The sequence below is a fragment of the Eleginops maclovinus genome, chromosome 19 (assembly GCF_036324505.1).
Source record: "Eleginops maclovinus isolate JMC-PN-2008 ecotype Puerto Natales chromosome 19, JC_Emac_rtc_rv5, whole genome shotgun sequence".
Taxonomy (NCBI): Eukaryota; Metazoa; Chordata; class Actinopteri; order Perciformes; family Eleginopidae; genus Eleginops; species Eleginops maclovinus.
Genome location: NC_086367.1, coordinates 12,137,300 through 12,156,860, shown reverse-complemented (window position 1 = coordinate 12,156,860; position 19,561 = coordinate 12,137,300). Strand labels below are relative to the sequence as shown.

Sequence of the window (19,561 nt, the reverse complement as noted above, 5' to 3'; positions counted from 1 at the left end):
CTGTCTTTTTTTAATGTTATGCATAATACTTTCAGGTATAACAATCAACATTATACATGAGCAACTCTGGACAATTGATCTTACTTTTGTTCCCATTACAGCCATACTCTCCATCAGTAGTCTACACAATCTATTTTACAATACCCTGTGTTTCATTTTCCAGGCAGAAGGGAAGAAGCTTGGTCTGGTAGGATGGGTCCAAAACACAGGCGCAGGCACCGTTAAAGGACAGCTACAAGGCCCAAGCAGGAAGGTCCAGGAGATGAGAGAATGGCTGAAATCCACAGGGAGCCCCAAGTCAAACATAACCAAGGCAGAGTTCAACAACGAGAAAGCCATTGATAGACTAGAACATTCGTCTTTTAACATAGTAAAATAAGAAAACCTACAGAATCAGACTGTATTCATGACTTTGACAGATATTTTATTTATTAAGTCTTTTGTGTTTTAGTTATTGTAAAGAATTTAAGAAATGTGTCTGTTTTATGTCTCCTTAACTTATAAACTACATGGAATTACATTGAATAAATGGTAAATTCCTTCAATCTGTTGCCCATTGTTTGGATGTTTTTGTGTGAACCCCAAGGGAATTTATGGGAGACCACTTTATTTAACATTCTGTTAACACACTGTACATCTGTTGACTATATGCTACTGACACCAACCACATCATTGTTACCAAACATTTATTTGTTTTATAGCTTTTTTGGTGTTGGATAATCTTTTTAAATACAACTTTCAAAGATATCAACAAACTAATTTGGGAATAAAAGGGCAATATATGGCCAGATAATCAAATACATAACTGACACAAACTCCGTACAATAGGTGGCGGTATGCAAAACCAACGCTGGTTGCCAGAGAAACAGAAGGCGGAAATGCAGGTCCTTCACACCAGAAGGCGGCGCTGTTCGTTTCAACTGTTAGCACTTCGGTCACCTCTTGTTTTTACACGTTGACTGTAAACAGCGACTGCTTTTTAGCTTGGATTTCGATGATGTAGTTTAATGTTATAGTTTTTAGGTATTTTTGTAATGCGTTGTGGTCAGAATGTCGTTGAAATTCGTGGCACTATCGTCAGCCAGTGCTGAGCTAAACGTTAGCTGCCAACGGGCAATGTTCAGCAGCTTGACTACTTTATTACTGTGCAGTTGATAGGGTAAGATAACTTCATTTAATGAACACCATGATAAAGTGTTTGCCTAAAGAGGTTCAGGGGAAACTTCGCTCCGGTGTCGCTCTGCCCTCACTTCAGCAGTGCGTGGAGGAGCTCATCCTGAACAGCATCGATGCAGAAGCGACCTGTGTGGGGGTCAGAATGGACATGGAGGCGTTTAAAGTGCAGGTGATTGACAATGGCGCTGGGATAAACTCCGAGGATATGGATTCCCTGGGGAAACGATATTGCACAAGTAAATGCAGCTCCATTGAAGACCTGGACAGCCTCAGGTGGTACGGTTTCAGAGGAGAAGCCCTGGCAAGTATAGTTTCTCTCTCCACACTTGTTGAAATCTCATCCCGGAACAGGTCAACAGTGAAAACTCACGTCAAAATCTTCAAAGATGGCAAAGGCATGGATGTGTTTGAAGGAGAGACTGCTCGACCCTCTGCAGGGACAACTGTTATCGTTTGTAACTTTCTCCACAACATGCCTGTGCGGAGGAAGAGGGTGGATGCTGTTCTGGAGGGAGAGAGGATCAGACACAGGGTGGAGGCTATTTCTCTAATGCATCCCTCAGTGTCTTTCACCCTGAAGAATGACTGCACGGGGGCCATGACGGTGCAGCTTCCTAAAGCTAGAAACACCTACCACAGGTTTGTCCAGATACACAGCCTTGTGAAAGCACAGAAACTTGGAGAAATCGGCTACACGCACGGACAGTTTGAAGTGATTGGTTATATTGGCAGAGAGGGCCACTACAACAACAGTTTACAATTCCTGTATGTAAACGAAAGGCTGCTCCTCAAAACAAAGATACACAAGCTCCTAAATTTTCTCCTACGCAGATTGAGCAATTCAAACCAAAAAAGTGAAAGTCCAGATATGCAGTCAGGCGTTAGAAGTCCAAAGACCAAACGAAGCCAAGACCCTCATGGAGTGTACGTTATCAATATCAAATGTTCTTACTCAGAGTATGACATATGTCTTGAGCCGGCTAAAACTCTAATAGAGTTCAAAGATTGGGATGGCGTTTTGCTGTGCATAGAAGAAGCAGTGAAAGCTTTCCTGAGCAGGGAGAACTTGGTGGCTGTGATTTCCCAAGATGACTTTGACAACGCACCTACTGAATTGTTTGGCGCTCACATTACAGACGAAAAGGGGAATAACACTGGCAATGTTGGCCAAGCAACAAACAGTGCTTCTATAATGGATTGCAGTATTGGAATGAAACTGGCGTCTGATTCTGTTCATCGAAAGCGCAAAGATGACCATCTACATGAGGAAGGTGTTAGCAGGGAGTCTAGTCAGATGGTGTGCAAAGAAGAGATGGAACAACAGGGACAGGAAAAGATAAATGCAAAGGAGTGTGAAAGTGAAGACAGCTTAAATAAAGACATTACATATGAGCCATCATGTGATCTAGCTGGACTTAACCCTTCATCTGATATACAGATTACTGTAGAAGAGGAGTCCAGTGAAGCTGGTGAAGGCTCTGAAATGTTTTGCAAGTCGAGTTCAATCATAGAGCTTGAAAGTGAAAAACTGAAACTCTCCAAAGAAAAAGACATGTTAATAAACAATTCAGTCTCAAACAGCAATGAGACTTTACTAGACCACTTCACTCAACAAATTCAGCCTGACATAGGGCAAATATTACCTGTTGGCCAGGGTACAGGAGGACATCATCATACTTTAGAAGGTAACAGAAAGATCAGTCTGTCCGATCCATACATTCATGAGAATCTGCTGACTCAGGGCATGGCACAAATCAGCAAGTCAATATTTCAGCAGAGCTGTGAAGAGAGATGTGTTGCATTAAAACGCAGAATCTCACTGGAAGCAGGGCAGGACAGAACTGGTCAGAAACAACCCGATGACTTCGCTAATAATATTCCCTCAAAGATACCCAGGGTGGCAGTTTGTCAAAAGTTGTCTTTATGCAAGGAGTCTGGGTCGCTTGAAAGGTTTAGAAGAGTGTATGGTAAATCTGATGAGCTGAAATTATCCTCTCAAGAGAATACAAATAGATTTTTGCAGTCAGACGGATTTGTTATGAATTCCCAGAACAGTTTTCTTTACCAGAAAGATCAGCAACATGGTGGGGTTGCAGAAGTGGGAAAAGAAAAAGAGAAACTGAACAGCCCCGTTAGCCCACTAACACTCTCAGCATTCACCAAGTTAAAACCCGCCTCAGTGCAGAATAGAGGCAAGACATCTTTGGCAAATAAACTCTGCCAATTGAAACACCAGAGGAGAGACAATTTAAAAGTATTACCACAGGACAACAACTGTCTCAGTACTGGTAACGATGACACCCAAGGCAGCAATAACAACGAGCAACACTGTGACACCGCACTGAATCCTGAGCCGGCCCCAGTTTGCAGTACAAATCCTCTGGCCGATGAGAGGGAAGAGGCCTCAGGTGACTGGCTTCATCACTACGAAACATCTGTGGGAAAGACAGTGTACGTCAACAAAGTGACCGGGCTCAGTCGATATGATGAAATGCCTGCTGAAGATACACAAGTGCACTGTACATCTGATGTCACCAACATGGCCGTTAGTGTCATCAATAAAATGGGTGAGTTTTTCTTCCTGTGCTTTTCAACATGTTATTTTGACATTATAGTGACTTGAAGTAGTATTTAACATTAACCAAGAATACCACTGCACTGTTCCTGTTCCTTAAACTGTAGGGATGGAGTACAGATGTTACCCTTTTCAGGTGGATCTAGTGTTGCCCTTCCTACCTAAATCCAGGACAGAGAGAGTGATTAGTTCAGGGCTTGATGACAGAGGTACATAAGAGACAGAGCAGACTATAGACGTAGGGAGGGATATAGGGAGCCTAAAACGCACACAATATATGTAAGATGAATGTCGGCTTTTGTCATAAAGTATTATGTTGTTTGTCTTAACAGATGCTAATGTGGAGAGTTCCAACTCGCTGACGACGTTGTACTCCAAATGGAAAAATCCTGTGTTCGTTCGACCGCCTATGGTAACAAAAATCTTGTGTGATTAGATTTAGCTAAACTTTTCTTGTATGTGTTCTACATTGTCATTTAGATTATTAAAATATTATTATAATACAATACATTAACAGAGCGCTTTTCATGCAAGTTGATTAAAAAAAAGCAACAATTTCATAGAAGGGCCAAAAGACAAAATAAAATCAGAGGGGCAAGATATGATGAAGAAGGGAAAATCAAAATGGAGACCAGAATAAGATTGAGGAAATCAGATTTTCTTTAAAAAGCGATATTTTTGTGAGCCAGTTAATTTAATATAAAGGTTTTCAGCTGTGGTTTGAATGTAATTCCATAGCAATCATCTGCTAGTATATTTAATGTTTTAAAAACAATTGTTAATGTACAATATTATATTTGAATCTGTATGCTGTTATTAACAATGCATTCTGATCTCTACTCTGCCAACAGGTTGGTGTGGATGTTACGAGTGGACAAGCCGTCGGGCTGGCTGTGAAGATCCACAACATCCTGTTTCCGTACCGTTTCTCTAAGGCCATGATTCACTCAATGAAGGTAGATTTCTCTTTTCGTTTACTTTTGAATGTTCTGACAAACTGCTCTTTATAATGCCATTTTACTTTCATTGATAATATGGTATTTACTTACCTCATAGGTTATTCATCAAGTGGATAAGAAGTTTCTTGCATGTCTTATCAACACACGAGATGAGGAGCCTGCAGCAATGACTGAAACTGAAGGTATAGAAAGGAGATTCACCATTTTGTTGCTTATTGTTTCATCAGCATCTCATGCACTTTTTATTCAACTCCAGGAAACCTTCTGGTGCTGGTGGATCAACACGCTGCACACGAGAGAGTTCGACTTGAAAATCTAGTTGCAGGTAAAACAAACATGCACATTCAACACAGAGAATGAAATGTTAATTAGCAATGCAGTTGTCGCAACTCTTTGATGATTCCACCCTCATAACTGTATGTCCTGTCATAGATTCCTATGAGGAGGACCCAGATTCACCGGGGGAGAAACGTCTGTGTTCATCAACTATTCTGCCTCCTCTCGAGATCAGTGTCACAGAAGAAGAGCTCAGGCTGCTCAGGTGTGTTTTACTATTTGTACAGTACAACAAGCGAAGGAGAACACCTGTAAAACCAGTACACTTCTAATTTGAGAATATAAATATGTTCAGTAAGTTTGGCTTGGGAAACTTTATCCAACACAAACTGAACACCCAGTAGCCTTGTTGATGCTGTGAATAGGCCGAGGATATAATAGAAAACACAGAACGATGTCACTTAATGGGAGCACGAGTAGTATGATTCTCACACAGACCTCTAATGTTAGCGAAAATTCACTTCTGAAGCCAGTTGTCATTCTTCAACGTACAGAATAATCTACACTCTTGCCGCTAAGCTTTAAATGTTTGAATCACACTTTCAATTTTGTGCCATTTTTTTGCACCACCAAGCTTTTCTTGCTCTCAAACTCTTTCTCTCGTTAAAGATGCAGGATTCTGAGACGTACTGACAAACTTCATTTGTTCCAAACCTGTTTATTTCATAACATGGACATTATTACACTGGCATTTTTGTAAAGTGGGGTTTTTTGTAATGCTCATGTTGGTGAACCTTCGTACTTTAGATCATGTCAGGGACATTTGCGGAGCTTGGGCCTGGACGTGAAGTTCTCACAGGCAGCGGAGCCTCAAGTTTTTGTCGGGAAAGTACCACTTTGCTTCATGGAAAAGGAGAGTAATGAGGTCAGGCGGGGGAGACCATCTGTTATCAAGCCTGTTGTTGAGGTAAGACTTGTAAGAGCCTCCTAGCCATCATTGTAGATTTCCATCCGCTTATGTTTACCACTTTGCTTTTTTTTCTGTTCTCACTCGACAGGAGTATCTACGAGAGCAAATCGAGGTAAGCTTGGAACGGTCTTAACACCCCCTAGACCTTTTTGTGGGGAGAAACTTTCTTGTGTTATTCGATAAATAATCAATTGTATCGTTTCTTATTCCTTGTCTCAGTTACTCCGCTCGACTGGTAGAGTGAGAGGAACTCTGCCTCTCACTGTGCTGAAGGTGCTAGCCTCCCTAGCATGCCATGGTAACGTCAAATACTTCTCTCCATCCTTCTTTTTATAACTTGATGATTCCATAAATGTACAAACTGAAAACTTGTCTATATATTTGCATTAAACAGGTGCTATCAAGTTCAATGACAGCCTGAGTAGAGATGAATGCCACAGTTTGGTGGCTTCTTTGTCCTCCTGCCAGCTGCCCTTCCAGTGTGCCCACGGCCGTCCTTCCATTGCTCCCTTGGTAGACACCCTCCATTTGGACAAAGATGAACAGGTAACAAAATGGAATAACGCAACTTACTACTAAATGTACTTTTAAAGGTATTTACAACACAGCTATCTGTTGGTGACAAAGCATTCTTGTCTGCAGGAATTACAGAGACCCAACCTCCTAAAGCTGAGAAGAATTTATAAAGCGTGGCAACTTTATGGAAATAGATAAGTGGGTGTGTATTTTATTTTAAATGTGTTGTTAATTGTCAACAAAAATAAATTCATAGGAAGACTTTGCTATTTAACATAACATATTGTTGAAAATGAGCAACAGTTAGCTTTGTAAGTACATAGAAAAAAATAAAAGTGAATTATCCAACACCAGTTTGAGTGATGTGCCATGGGGAGCACATGACTTGAAAAAATGTGATGCCTTATCAGATACACAATAAGGTCCTTCAGCATTCCCCCCCAAAATATTCACTCAATCAACTTCCTGATCTTGAAAAATCGTCTCAAAAATAGAAAATCTGCCACAAGGCCATTGCAAGAAAACAGAAGATGGAGTTGATGCTGAAGAGCAGCGATCACGTATGGGTGGACTCTGTTTAAGAAAGAAAAAACAGTTAAAGTCAGAAATTGGCAAAACTTTAGTCAAATGGATAGCTTGAGACAAAACAAACAATGAATCACACAGAGAAGAAAACTGCTGCCACCCGGATCAAACCCTCAAGCTTGCTCTTCTTCTGGCCTCAACCCAAACAGAAGGTAATTTCCATCTGCCGTTAAAGCCTGCAATGAAAGCACACATTGAAGTTGTCAAAGGACAAAACTTAAACCAATAGAGAGCAGTGCGAACTTGCGTATACTATGAACATATTGCTCTCTTAACTTACTGTTTGTCTGTGGCATCTCTTTCCTTCGTTTCTCTAAGTATTCAAAGTCATCTGCAATTGAAGGGGGGTCAGTTTCTCCACTTGTTTAATCTGACAGAGAGGTTACAACATTTTACATTTATTTATCAGTAGTGTCATGACACAGTATTTGACATTGAAGTATTAACATGGTCTCTCACCTCTTCATCCGTCTTCACTGCCACGCCATGCTTTAGGTTCAGTTTGACCAGTTGGTCTTGGTTTGTCCATCTACCTAAAGTCAAGCAATAATGCCATATTGTATTATTTGACAGAAAATACTGTGGATCACTAATAACTTATAAAGCATTCGTTTTATTTGAGTTGGAAGGGTCCTATTAATTAACAACATTCTGCAGTTCTTTCATACTATTTTAAGACGTATATTTTCACAACACCTCACTCACCCATTGAAGATGTGCTGTCGAAGCAAAGCTCAAAATGGTTAGGATTTTCTGTTATGAATGAAAATGTACCCTTTGTGGCATTGTCCTTGGTGTACAACGTGTCTCTATAATAATCGTGAAGGAAAAAGTTAAGAGTGGTTTGGCAAAGATCTCTCGAATTTACACTCAGGGGATTTAAAAAGGGCTCCGGGCCAAGCTAGATGATGAACCAATATTATCCAAAATATCCACAATGCCTCCTAGCAGTTGCTCAAACTGACAATAATATACACACCAACCCCACACCTCCTATTTGAACCTTTTTTCAAAAATATATAGTTTTTACTTACCACATTTCAAATTTTAAAAAGTGTGCTCCCCAAAAATATCGAAGTTTGATTTTATGTTCCCCATTAAACCATGAACACACTGGGAGAATATAAAATACTTTTTATTGCACGATGTATTTTATTTAGTAGTATTTTGAAATTTGTATTTTTTATATACTTTTAAAGACGACGTTGTTGGAAAAAAAAAAAACCACCAATAAAAAAACGGTCTCAGTTTGCCATGTTACTCCTGGTGTCACATGTTCACTTCAAATTAGTAATAGTTTTAGTAAGTTCGCTAACTTCGTATTCGCCTGAGACTCGAAGATCTTTTTGGATATCTTCTTGTAGACATTTCCAAGAATTGGTCGGCAGGTAGAAAGTAATAGGAAAACACTCTGTCCAAAAGGACAGGTATCAGCAGGAAAACGCAAAGTCTAGACATGCTCCTGCCAATTCCTTTATTGTGATGAGACTGAACGATGATGCTGCTGCTGTCAAATTTAACCCCCTCCTCCCACCGTCGATTTCCGGGTCATGCCACGTGACTTCTCCGCCCCCACATGTCCAACTTCTCCTCTTCATCACCGCCTCCCCAAATAAACAGTTGAGTGTAGCTGGGTGCTGGGAAAAGCAGCTCAGGGCCTGACTCCTCCCCGAACCACTCCCCCTAATTAGAGAGGGTATAAATGGCACCTGCTGCAATCATCCTTCCCCATGGCCCTGTCCTCATGGTCGGTGGTGCAGTTGTCTGCTGACTTCCTATGGTGGTTTACCTGCTGCTCTTTTGTTCATTGCTGTTTTGTTCACTGCTGTTTTGTTCATTGCTGTTTAGTTTAGTTTTGTATAGTTACTCTGGTTTTGTTTAGTTTAGTTCCTTTTGCCAGCTGGGATTTTCTTGTTTGTTTAGGTTTAGTTTTTAGTCTTAGTTTGCTATTCAAGCTGAGTGCCAGTATATGGAGGGCTAGTCCGTATCACTGTTTGCTGTGGTGGAGATCACCGGGGAGCACGAATGAGCGACCTACTTGCTGTGACTGGTTTGCTGTGACTGCACCTGTGAGTATTTGGTTGCACCCGAGTGTCACAAAGTAGTATGCGACCCCATTAACTGGCCTCATCTCACAGAGGTTTAGTTTATTTTTCTGTTTTGATTTAAATGTCAGCTTTTACATAAAGATTTTAAAACCTTTTGTTAGTAATAAAGATATTAAACTGTACTATTGTTTACAACGTGATGACTTTGTATTTTCTCTTTTTAGCATCCTCTTCCTTAGCTTCTCTTTGTACAAAACACGTCTCTGCCCCTCAGTACGAACTTGTGCCCAAATCTTTGAAGGTTTATATCTTGGGGTGCAAGTCCCCAGGTGGTGTTGTCGGTCCCCCTTTTATTAAACTTTAATACTCTAGATTTTCACCTCACCACCCCGCCACATGAGCATCATTTCATTATGACTGCCTGCAGCCCTAAACTCTTATCTTTGGAAAGGCTGCCCCGAAGTCCTATAATGACCCAGAGCTCCGTCTAAAATATGTTGGGTATGTTCGTGAAAATAAAATAAATAACATCTAAATGGACTTAATAGGTAGTGTGAATTATAGTCGACACTCAATATTTTTGGAATGATTTTGAACAATGCATTGTGTCGAACTTGAAATGAAACAAAATCAGTATGTTTTTTACTTTTTTGAACTCTGAACGTATCTTTTACTCTTGATTAAAGGAATGCACCAGACATTACGTTTTCATCACCCTGAAAATGGTTACAAGGCCTATGCCAATTTATAAATAGACTCACGTTTCTCACCCCACATCGCATTCATATGCAGCCGATATTTATGAATGGGAGTGAAATCTCCTATTCGGCATTCGTATTTTGAGGAGGTTATTTTTAAATCGGAGGAATAATTGAAACATCGCATACATGGAGTAAATATATAAAAGAATACATTTTTAAAAACATGTTTTATTTTACCCCGAAAATATAGACCTGCGTGGCTGTCAGTGTGATCACCCTCCCCCTCCGCGCGATGGTACAGTCTTGGTTCATTCATAAAATTCTAGCAGAGCATAAAAGGAGGGGCTTGCATTCTAGTCGTCCAGATACCAGGTATATACCTGGAGAAAAGACCCGCGCCGCTCTGCCCAGCCGGAAGGCCGGAGTCATATTTGTCATTGATCCGGATTTGTGTATTTTTTTTCCTCGTGGTGCATCAAAACAACCTGTCATGGATTCAATCTCTCCCACCTGCCGGACAGAGTCTCCTGTCGGGACGCTCTTCCAGAAGACGCCCGATGAGGCGAACTCTCCAGCCTCCTCCGGCTCAGAGAGCAGTGCAAAGGTATGAATGACTTTGTTGACCATACATTCAACACGCAGCCCGTGACGCGCACACTTTACAATCAGATTAAACATTTGAAATGTAATCCACACACTGAATGTTTTTTTATCTGTGCGGTGGGGGGAGGGGGGGACTACTGCTTGATACGATTTTAAATTTACTGCCTGCGCTATATATACTTTTTAATCTTACTCTTTAAACATTTGATACATTTGTGACAAGAGATCAGTGCTGATGGAGATGTGAAAAAATAACCCCGTTGTTCGGGTTGTTATGATTCCGACGTCCTGGGACCAAATGCGAGCGTGTCGATGCAGCGGTTCATTGAGAAAAATAAATCCATTCAGGAGACTCCACAGCATCTCTGCGTCAGTGTTGACGTCAGAAACAATGATAAAGTCAAATATTGATCTGAAGAAGGCTATTTCTGGTTGGCTATGTTTCAAAGGGTTATAAACCACGCAGGCTCCCCCCTATTCAGACTCTAAACATATTATTGTAGATTTCATTGCAATAAGATGTAATAATAATAATAACACTTACAGCATAGGAATAGATTTATTAAAAGCATATTTTTCCCTTTTTTCAGGAGCACTCCCAAGACATTATTGTTGAAGACACTCCATTTGTTCCAACAGTCACTGCAATATCCTCTACCCCAGATTTCCAGTGGATGGTCCAGCCTACGATCATTACATCTGTCTCCCTGACTCTGGGAAGCAAGCAAGCCAATGAAGCACAAAGCTCTCACCAGGCAACACCCAAAGTGGGTGGGAATAAGGGCAAAAATGGTGCCAGAAAGGGGAAAACAGTGCAGGTAGGTTAGCTCAGATGAAGTGCATCAGCCATTGGACAGAATTGTGTGAATTTACATATGCCAATCTGAATGCCTTGTGTGCATGAGTGCTATTGTGAATGATCCTCTTGTGCCGTGTGCTCTCTGTGTGCCTTCCTTAGGCAGTCAATTTATATTCAGGTCACAGCAAGTCTGCAACAATGGTCTATTTTTAGACGCATTGCAGCGAAACATGCTTTTGCCATTCTTTAGAGGGCCAATTGGCAACGGATGTAGCGGATTAGAGGATGATATGGCTGGATTCTTCAAGGTAATAACTGAATTATTTCTCTCACATCCCAGCTGACTCCAGAGGAGGAAGAGAAAAAAAAGATAAGGAGGGAGAGGAATAAAATGGCTGCAGCAAAGTGTCGCAACAGACGGAGGGAACTGACAGATACCCTGCAAACTGTAAGTAAACAATGATGCATTTACTCAGCTGTCATTTGCACCTACTGTTTGTGTGAGTGTGTGTGTGCTTTTTTTCAATGTGGATGATTCCTGTTGTCAATCTTTCTGAAGGAGACAGACCAACTGGAGGAGGAAAAAGCAACCCTGGAGACTGAGATAGCCAACCTCCTCAAAGAGAAAGAACGCCTTGAATTTATCCTTGCCACACACAAACCAGTGTGTCAGATGTCAGAGGAGTTGGAGTCTATTTTCCAGGAGCCAGCAGAGTCCCCAGAGCTATCGCCCAGTCCAGATGAGGATAGACTTCCAGAAGATGGCACCCAGGAAGCTCCTTCGCTCCAGGACATGGACATCCCCAGTGATCCGTCCACAGCCATCTCTGGAAACTCCAACATTTTGCTGTGTGCCAGTGCTGAAATCAACATCTGCGATCTCGAGTCCTCTTTGGACATTAAGGAGGGGCTACTGGAGAACATGTTACCCATTTTGGAGGAGAAAACCCCCATGGAGACGGCTCGATCTGTGCCAGACATTGATCTGAGCAGTTCTCTTGGGGTTTCGGACTGGGAGACCCTGTACAAGTCTGTTTCGAGCGACCTAGAGCCTCTCAGCACCCCCGTGGTGACCTCCACTCCCACTTGCAGCAGCTACCTGTCTGTGTTCACATTTGCATGTCCCGAGTTGGACTCTCTCACAGAGGGGCTTGACAGTCATAGAGGCGGAGGAGGCAAGGCTGAATCTGTTGATCTCCTCAACTCCCCTACCCTCCTTGCCTTATAATGCACAGAGGGAAGTGATCTGTTTGATCTCTCTGTTCTTTCTTCTGTTTGCAGGTTCCTGACTTTAAAATAAACAACATATGCCACAGTGTGCTGTAACACTTTGAGGAATACATTCATGAAATGTGTCGTGTTCGACAAAGCAAACATGTAAACTTTTCTCCAGATGCATAACCAACAGAGTGATGTAGCGAAAAGCATGGCTTTGACTTTTAAAGCAGGGACTGAGTTATGATTTTAAAAAACGCATGCTGAGAAATTCCAAATATTTTAAAAGCGTATATATATCTGATCTGTTACTAGATCCAAGATGTAATGTGGAATTTAATGTATCAGTATGGTTTTGTGTTTTGGTGTGAACAGTGTATTGATTGCTGTAAATGTTGTATTAACATATTCATCCATGTTAAGTACCTGCATACCTCAACATCATCAACTGTGGTTTGACCTCATCGAAAGTTTTCCATGAAAACATCCAGTGCTATATACTATATATCTTATCAAGATGTAACTTATGATTTATTTTTTTACCTTTCAGACTTTTTTGTTAAATTCAAGTAATGAGCATTGATTGCTTATCTATGATGCTGAATAATTACAATAAATCTACATTCAGAGTGGTATTGGCTGCTGATGTTTGCAATATCCCTAAAACATCATGACTTAATCACGGTGTTGGATGCTAAAATAGTCCCATGAATACTATTATTAAATTATAAAACAAAAAAACGTATAGTATTTATACTATATATAAGGACGAATTGTGGTAAAAATGTAAGAAGAAGCAACAGGTCTTCCTAATACTCATTAAAACATATTTAGCTTTTGTATTTTGGTATGATCCGTTTTGCATGTGTTTTTTTGGGTTGACTGTATTTCCAGTGCAGGCCTCCAACTAAACCGTATTCTGTTGTTGCAGCATGCAGCCTCAGTGTTTCTTTATGGGAGGAGCGGTGCGACTTCCCCACTTCTGCCCCCACTATGTACTTTTTTACATCCCTGCTTACGTTTGGCTGGCATAGCCTAATTTCCGCATTCCCAAATCCTCCCAGATTGGGATCACGTTTAAAACCGGGCTGATGCAACGATTTCCACTTTTTAAAATCTACTCTCGACCATCGGCTGACCAGAAGAGAGGACATTTGTTGCACCTGGGATCAAAGTCAGGTCGGTATTCAAAAGTTCATAAAGCGAGAGCTGAATATTTTCTGCATACTAACAGGCTCATTGGCGCGCCACGCAAAGGTCATCACGAGCATAGTTTGTGAACAGGCAGCGAAGGGCTCTGTAATGTTTTTAGTCCAACGGTGTTTTTCTGCAGTGTTTTTCGGTGTTTAAAGTAGACCTGACATCTTGTTGAGCATGCTACCGACAGATATGTTTCTTTTGTCTGCATGCTCCTCTCTTACATAGAACCACGGTGTGCACAATTAAGAACAAAATGTCCTTATTTAGTGATGTCTATGCTTTACATTGGGGTTGTGCATTGATTCATAAAATGTGTTTTTTATCTGGGGCGAAATCCGGTGTGAGAGAAAATCGGTTACGTTTTATCACTGCAGCTCTGTGATGGGAAGACAAAGTTACGTAAGATAAATGCCGCACTGAAGAAAAACTTCCGCTTTCAACTTGACCAATGGCTTCAGTATGCACGCTGCCTGAAACACACTGAGGGCGACTGAACACAGTGACTACTGCACATATTCCTAAACTAGCAAAAACTCATACCACTAAACAAACCTGGAGCTGTCTCATGTTAAAGTGCATAGGAGTAAAAACACAACAACAACGTTTTATCAGTACTGTCTTCTTCGACAAGATATATTTAGTACCATAGAGAATGGGTAATGCCATTTTTCTAAATTAGAGCTGCACAGTGGATCGTCTATACTTGGAAGTCCTTTGCTATGAAAATGTTGAACAAAAGTTAGCTTTGTCTTGTGCTTTCATTGACTTTTCCAACCAATTTTCCAATGAATGTATTTACAAATGACCTCCTTTTTATTCATGCACTATTTTTAAGACTTTTTTTCACGTGCCATAAACTGGCCAGAGTTCCACTTTTTGACCTGCATTTTGGGGAAGTGTGAAAACCGAAAGTAATTCCCATGTTTTACTCTCATGTTCTCTGCATAACGTTTTTGTAGATGCATCTTTTGGCTTACTCTTCCCTTGTAATTTCCATAGATTTGTCTACACAGGCTGTTTTCTGTAGAGATATTTAAACTAGATGTTGCCTGTTTATTCGTGTCGTGTCGGCTACAGGTCCGTGAGTAATTGACCTCAGATAGTTTTTGGTTGTATCATGTGCCTTGGAAATTTGCTGAGCTAATTTCTTGAATCTCTTGTTGGCGTTACTCTCACAAATATATTCTGTTCAAACATTAAAAGTAAACACTGTCTTCTTTAATTTGTAATGTGGCTAAACTAAACAAGTTGAATTTGGGTTTATACTTTACCACATAATGCAAAACTTTGGCAGCCACATTTGATCCCTTGACATTAAGTCTCATATAGAGGAAAACACGACTAACATGGATTTCTTGGCAAGGGCAAGCCTAAGCTCTCCTTGGAATAAAGGGGAATTTGTCTGAGTCTGCATTATACACTGTTGTTCATCCGTCTTTTGGCCGCTGGGAAATACATGAGGTAAAGTCTTGCCAAGATCTCTGTAAATGGTTGTATATTCAATCCAGAAAAAGAAGCAAAATAATAAAATAGCCTAATGATGGCAGCCTCACCATCCGGCTCCTATAACAGAGCAGCAATTCATCACAGTAATGTACAGTAAAAAGGTCTGCTATATAGAAGCAGTGCACCTCATTGTAGCCATGTAACATACTTTAAACACTTACATGTTTATTAGCTCCTAATTTGTTATTGTAAAATAACTTTTTTATACCCTCATAGTATGCCCCAGTTTATCACAACAAGCAGGGCAGAATGAATTGTATGTGTTTTTCATTGATCTGGTTTAGTTTCTGTCTGAATATGCCTTCCATTTTCCTCTCTGCCTCCTAGCTGTGGTCACGACTGAGTCTGACGCGATGCCAGGACAAATCCCAGATCCCTCTGTGACAGCAGGCTCCTTGCCCAGCCTGGGCCCACTGGCTGGGATCTCAGCCACCACACTGACTGACAAGCTTAAATTTGGTGACTTCCAGGAGTACGGTACAATGCTGTCACCTCTGCACTTCCTGGACAGTCTGGGGAAGAGGCCCATGGTGATCAAAACAGAGGTAAAGAAAACATAAAGAAGCTGATCATGTAAATATAAAAAATACACTTTTAAGTTTTCACTCTTTTTGAAGACTTTTTCTGAACTGACTTTTGATTATTAAGGGGACTTAGCCACAGTGACAAGAGCAGATGCAACAAATCAAATACATTATATCAAGTGCATCACACAGATTCTAGTGTAACCAAGTGTAAAACTTACCTAATATGTCACAAACAACTTTGCCTGAAGTGAAATCACCATTTCAATTTAAGCAATGTGTCATATCTTAATCAACAGCTCTACCTAGTGGACATAGTGGGACATGATACGGTTGTCAAATACACTACTGGAGTTTTCCCAGAAGTAAAAGCTATCAATTCATTGTCATTAGCGTTTAAAGATCCACATTGAAAATAAGGTTTAATTTAGATTGAGTTATGTTTTGTAAAAGTTACACACTTTAACTTAGTAGTAATAGTTACTACATACTTTCATTTCTGTACAAACATGTTAAACCGATTAAACACAAAAACTGTGACAGCTCTACATCCATCCAAAGTTAGAAGGAAAAAAAAACCAAAAGAACATTTCTATTTTTAAGCTTTACAATCTTTGTTCTCATTCATAAAGATAGCAAAGAAGGGATAGCCAAAGTATTATAGTCAAATGACAAAACAAAATAGGTGAGATGATATTGTTTTTTATCTTTACATCATTTTGTACTAAAGCATGTACCATGTGTCCCAGGTCCATCCATACTTAACATCCAACCTTTTTACCTGCACTGTTGTTCAGAGAAATGAGGAGGATGACAGGAGGAAACGAAGGCGAGAGAAGAACAAAGTGGCTGCAGCACGATGTCGAAACAAAAAGAAAGAGAGAACAGATTATCTACAAAAAGTGAGAGCTGCCAAAACAACATCTACTACTTGTTCCTCATGTTTTCCCCCTTTATTACCATCTTTTCATCTCATCCTCTCACAGGAATCGGAGAGACTAGAGATGTTGAACTCTGATCTTAAAGCCCAGATTGAGGAGCTGAAGCTGGAACGACAGCAGCTGATCCTCATGCTCAACCGACATCGCCCACGTGCATTGTCAGGACAGACAGTGTCAAATCCCCGGAGAGCGAGGCGAACCCCCTGCTACAGCAGCTGGAGGCCAAGTGAAGGTTCGACAACTTTGTACAGTTTACAGTTGAGGAGAAGCAGCCAACTAGCAGCACTTAGCTTTGGAGATCTAGCCATGGCAGTTCAATCCAACTTGATTTTGTTTTTCTCTCTTGCTTTCCATTTGTTTGTTGGTGTGGTCATCTGAGTTCCAGCCATTATCAGTATGAAGTTAAGCAAAACAGAAAACACAGCCACATTACCTTCCACAACATTAGGTTTGTTGGTGGATTCTTACTATATGTCTACTTTGCTTCAGCCATCACTTCAACCATGTAGAGCAACTCCAATTTTAGAAATTCATCTGGTGGTTAATAAATGGACTATTTGTATTTACTATTTTAAAAAAGCTACATTTGATTCATCAGCCTTACATTTTGATCCAAGATCCAACTGTTGTTAAACAGCATTTCAATTAGCTGTCCATGTGAGTCAGGGGTAATACATAATGCTTATATAAGTGATTAGGCGACACATGGATACCTTTTATTTAATGAAGAGTTGCAAAACAACTTGATCTGTATAGGCCCTAAAGTTTTGATTGGTTTGCTTTCGTTATAAAGCATTCTGGAAATCATAGGGACCTTCAGTGAAATGCAACTAGAAGAGGGCAAAAATAGATACAATACACAATAATAGATACAAATAGATAAACTTAGCGTTGTTTGCCCACTCAGTTAAAACAATAGCAAAGTCTTTATTTTTCTAAAGCATGTAATCCCTCCCAAATACAGTCAGAAGCCTTTTTCCTGCATAATAACCTTCACAATTCATGAACATTGTTGTACTTTTATACATTTGGTGGCATGGCGGCTGATCCTTTTCTTTTTTCCTATGTTTTGGCGCAGGCGTCATGTATGCATATATTATATATATGGACTGTTTACATTGTACTTTATGTATGTTACCATATTGTTACAACCAATTTTATACTTTTGTATATGATGTTATATAAGCATATAAGCTATTACAAAATACAATTTTGCATTTCCATAAATGTTTAGTTTGTTTTTTACTGGAATTCTTTGAGTCGAAATTGAAATCATTTCAATCCTGTCTTGTATTTGGGTATCCTTCGCTCGACCAAACTTCGAAGAACACCATTGGTTAGCTAGTAGCATCAAAATGTGATGGATTTGCGTTATTAATCTACATATTTGAATGGTTTCCATGCATTTGTTATAGGTTTATGCAGGAATTTCTTAACTATTTAAACTTAAGCTAATATGCATAACGCTTTAGCCACTAAGTTTGGCTGTATTTATGTTTGAGGTTTCCCTGATCACAATGGATCCTGCAAAAGGAAAGCTATTTCAAATTATACCACTGAAAAAGATGGTCAAATTGAATGTGTCTCATAAAGAAATTGATGTATTTTATGTGTATCTCAGGTCACCAGTTAAATGCCTAGCCATAATCTTTTCAATCAAATTGACTGAAAGTGTAGTGTAATCTCATTTTCTTGAGTATATATTCAAAATGTAATCTCCATTTATTCCATCATGAAAAATACAAGTGTTACAACAAACACAAAGGTATCACAAGGCACCCATTGTTCTAACAAGGGGATTGAATTAGCAGATTATCAGGGTGAGGACTGAGGGGAAATAAACTAATCAAAAGTCCTGCTAGAGAAGTGCAACCTCATAATAATTACAATATTATGAATAAAACAGACTGCTGTTTTTGTAAAACGGTTTTACTGCTGTGATAAGAGATCTCTTTATTTAACAACTGTGCTGCTTTACTTGAAGTAGAAAATGAGAGAAAATACGCCTGTCTTGAAGGACTTGAGCGAGCTTGATGCCATTGGAAACTGTCCACATGTGGTAGCTGTGGGTTCAGATTTCACCGAGCAAACTAAATCCAGCATCCTGATCGGTAACAAAGGCTCTATGGGCACCACGCGTTTGTACAAGAAGCGCTGGGTGATCGTATTCCTGTTCAGCTCATACTCCCTGAGCAACGCGTACCAATGGATCCAGTACGGGATCATCAGCAACATTATGATAAAGTTCTACAACGTGGACGCCTTTGCTGTCGACTGGCTATCCATGATCTATATGCTCGGCTACATCCCCTTCATCTTCCCGGTGACCTGGCTCCTGGATAAGAAAGGGCTCCGGGTCACAGCGCTGCTGGCCAACCTGCTCAACTGTGCAGGGACATGGATCAAAGTCGCCAGTGCCAAACCCAACTTGTTTTGGGTGACCATGCTCGGCCAATCCGCAAGTTCCCTTGCCGAGGTCTTCATCCTCGGGATTCCCTCCCGCCTGGCCTCGGTCTGGTTCGGCGCGGATGAGGTTTCCTCCGCCTGCTCCATAGGGGTTTTTGGGAATCAGGTGAGTTATTCTCATAGGAAAGTATCACTGTAATAGACCTCGAATACATTAAGTTTACATTTTGTTTCAAAACCAAGTACGCTTTAATTAGTGCCATTTTATTTATACTGGGTTACATTGTTCTATGTTTTGTTTCCATATAGTTATAAACAATGTTGAACTTGTTAATGTGATAAGCACATAAGCTATTACAAAATCCCATGTTGTATTTTTTAACAAATAAATGTTTAGTTGTGTTTTTTACAGGATTTCTTTGAGTCATACAAAATGGATGTCTTTTTAGTCGTTATATTTTGGGTTTAATTTTCTTGATCAAACTTTCTGGTTAATGGTGCCATCTGGTGGCCAGTGGCCTCACAACTTGATTTACCTAAAATACATCATTTTTTCAGGTT

General features: G+C 40.2%; 3 protein-coding genes across 6 annotated transcripts; all 3 read left to right on the top strand.

The window, feature by feature from the left end:
• The first annotated feature begins 935 nt into the window (after window positions 1–935).
• Window positions 936–10,410, top strand: mlh3 (mutL homolog 3 (E. coli)). Of its 3 annotated transcripts, none has more exons than XR_010168084.1 (12): window positions 936–3,743; window positions 4,084–4,163; window positions 4,603–4,707; window positions 4,808–4,892; window positions 4,967–5,035; window positions 5,143–5,251; window positions 5,794–5,953; window positions 6,045–6,068; window positions 6,176–6,254; window positions 6,351–6,502; window positions 6,599–9,126; window positions 10,328–10,410. XR_010168084.1 is itself a non-coding variant. In XM_063909421.1 (12 exons), exons 1-11 carry the CDS (start codon window positions 1,178–1,180, stop codon window positions 6,668–6,670), a joined length of 3,501 nt encoding a protein of 1,166 aa, XP_063765491.1. In that variant the 5' UTR covers window positions 936–1,177; the 3' UTR covers window positions 10,328–10,410. The 3 variants fall into 3 exon arrangements, 2 of the variants coding, with proteins under 2 accessions (XP_063765491.1, XP_063765490.1); XM_063909421.1 differs by having other exon boundaries at window positions 6,599–6,670; XM_063909420.1 differs by lacking the exon at window positions 10,328–10,410 and having other exon boundaries at window positions 6,599–9,287.
• Window positions 10,192–13,055, top strand: fosaa (v-fos FBJ murine osteosarcoma viral oncogene homolog Aa). Of its 2 annotated transcripts, none has more exons than XM_063909422.1 (4): window positions 10,192–10,410; window positions 11,073–11,227; window positions 11,549–11,656; window positions 11,768–13,055. In XM_063909422.1, exons 2-4 carry the CDS (start codon window positions 11,084–11,086, stop codon window positions 12,434–12,436), a joined length of 921 nt encoding a protein of 306 aa, XP_063765492.1. In that variant the 5' UTR covers window positions 10,192–10,410; window positions 11,073–11,083; the 3' UTR covers window positions 12,437–13,055. The 2 variants fall into 2 exon arrangements, with proteins under 2 accessions (XP_063765492.1, XP_063765494.1); XM_063909424.1 differs by having other exon boundaries at window positions 10,282–10,410; window positions 11,000–11,227.
• Window positions 13,056–13,388: 333 nt separating this feature from the next.
• LOC134881394 (jun dimerization protein 2-like) lies at window positions 13,389–17,804 on the top strand. The gene is given in 5 exon segments (XM_063908692.1): window positions 13,389–13,602; window positions 15,457–15,674; window positions 16,451–16,555; window positions 16,640–16,736; window positions 16,739–17,804. Coding segments are annotated over 5 exon segments (594 nt in total). The 5' UTR covers window positions 13,389–13,514; the 3' UTR covers window positions 16,825–17,804.
• Window positions 17,805–19,561: the final 1,757 nt, after the last annotated feature.

Coding starts and splice junctions, on each gene's coding strand:
- mlh3 (XM_063909421.1), top strand. CDS start 1,178: ATGAACACCATGATAAAGTGTTTGCCTAAAGAGGTTCAGGGGAAACTT. Junction 4,893..4,966: donor AGCAATGACTGAAACTGAAG/GTATAGAAAGGA, acceptor ATTCAACTCCAG/GAAACCTTCTGGTGCTGGTG. Junction 5,252..5,793: donor GAAGAGCTCAGGCTGCTCAG/GTGTGTTTTACT, acceptor TTCGTACTTTAG/ATCATGTCAGGGACATTTGC.
- fosaa (XM_063909424.1), top strand. CDS start 10,297: ATGGATTCAATCTCTCCCACCTGCCGGACAGAGTCTCCTGTCGGGACG. Junction 11,228..11,548: donor GAAAGGGGAAAACAGTGCAG/GTAGGTTAGCTC, acceptor CTCACATCCCAG/CTGACTCCAGAGGAGGAAGA. Junction 11,657..11,767: donor TGACAGATACCCTGCAAACT/GTAAGTAAACAA, acceptor ATCTTTCTGAAG/GAGACAGACCAACTGGAGGA.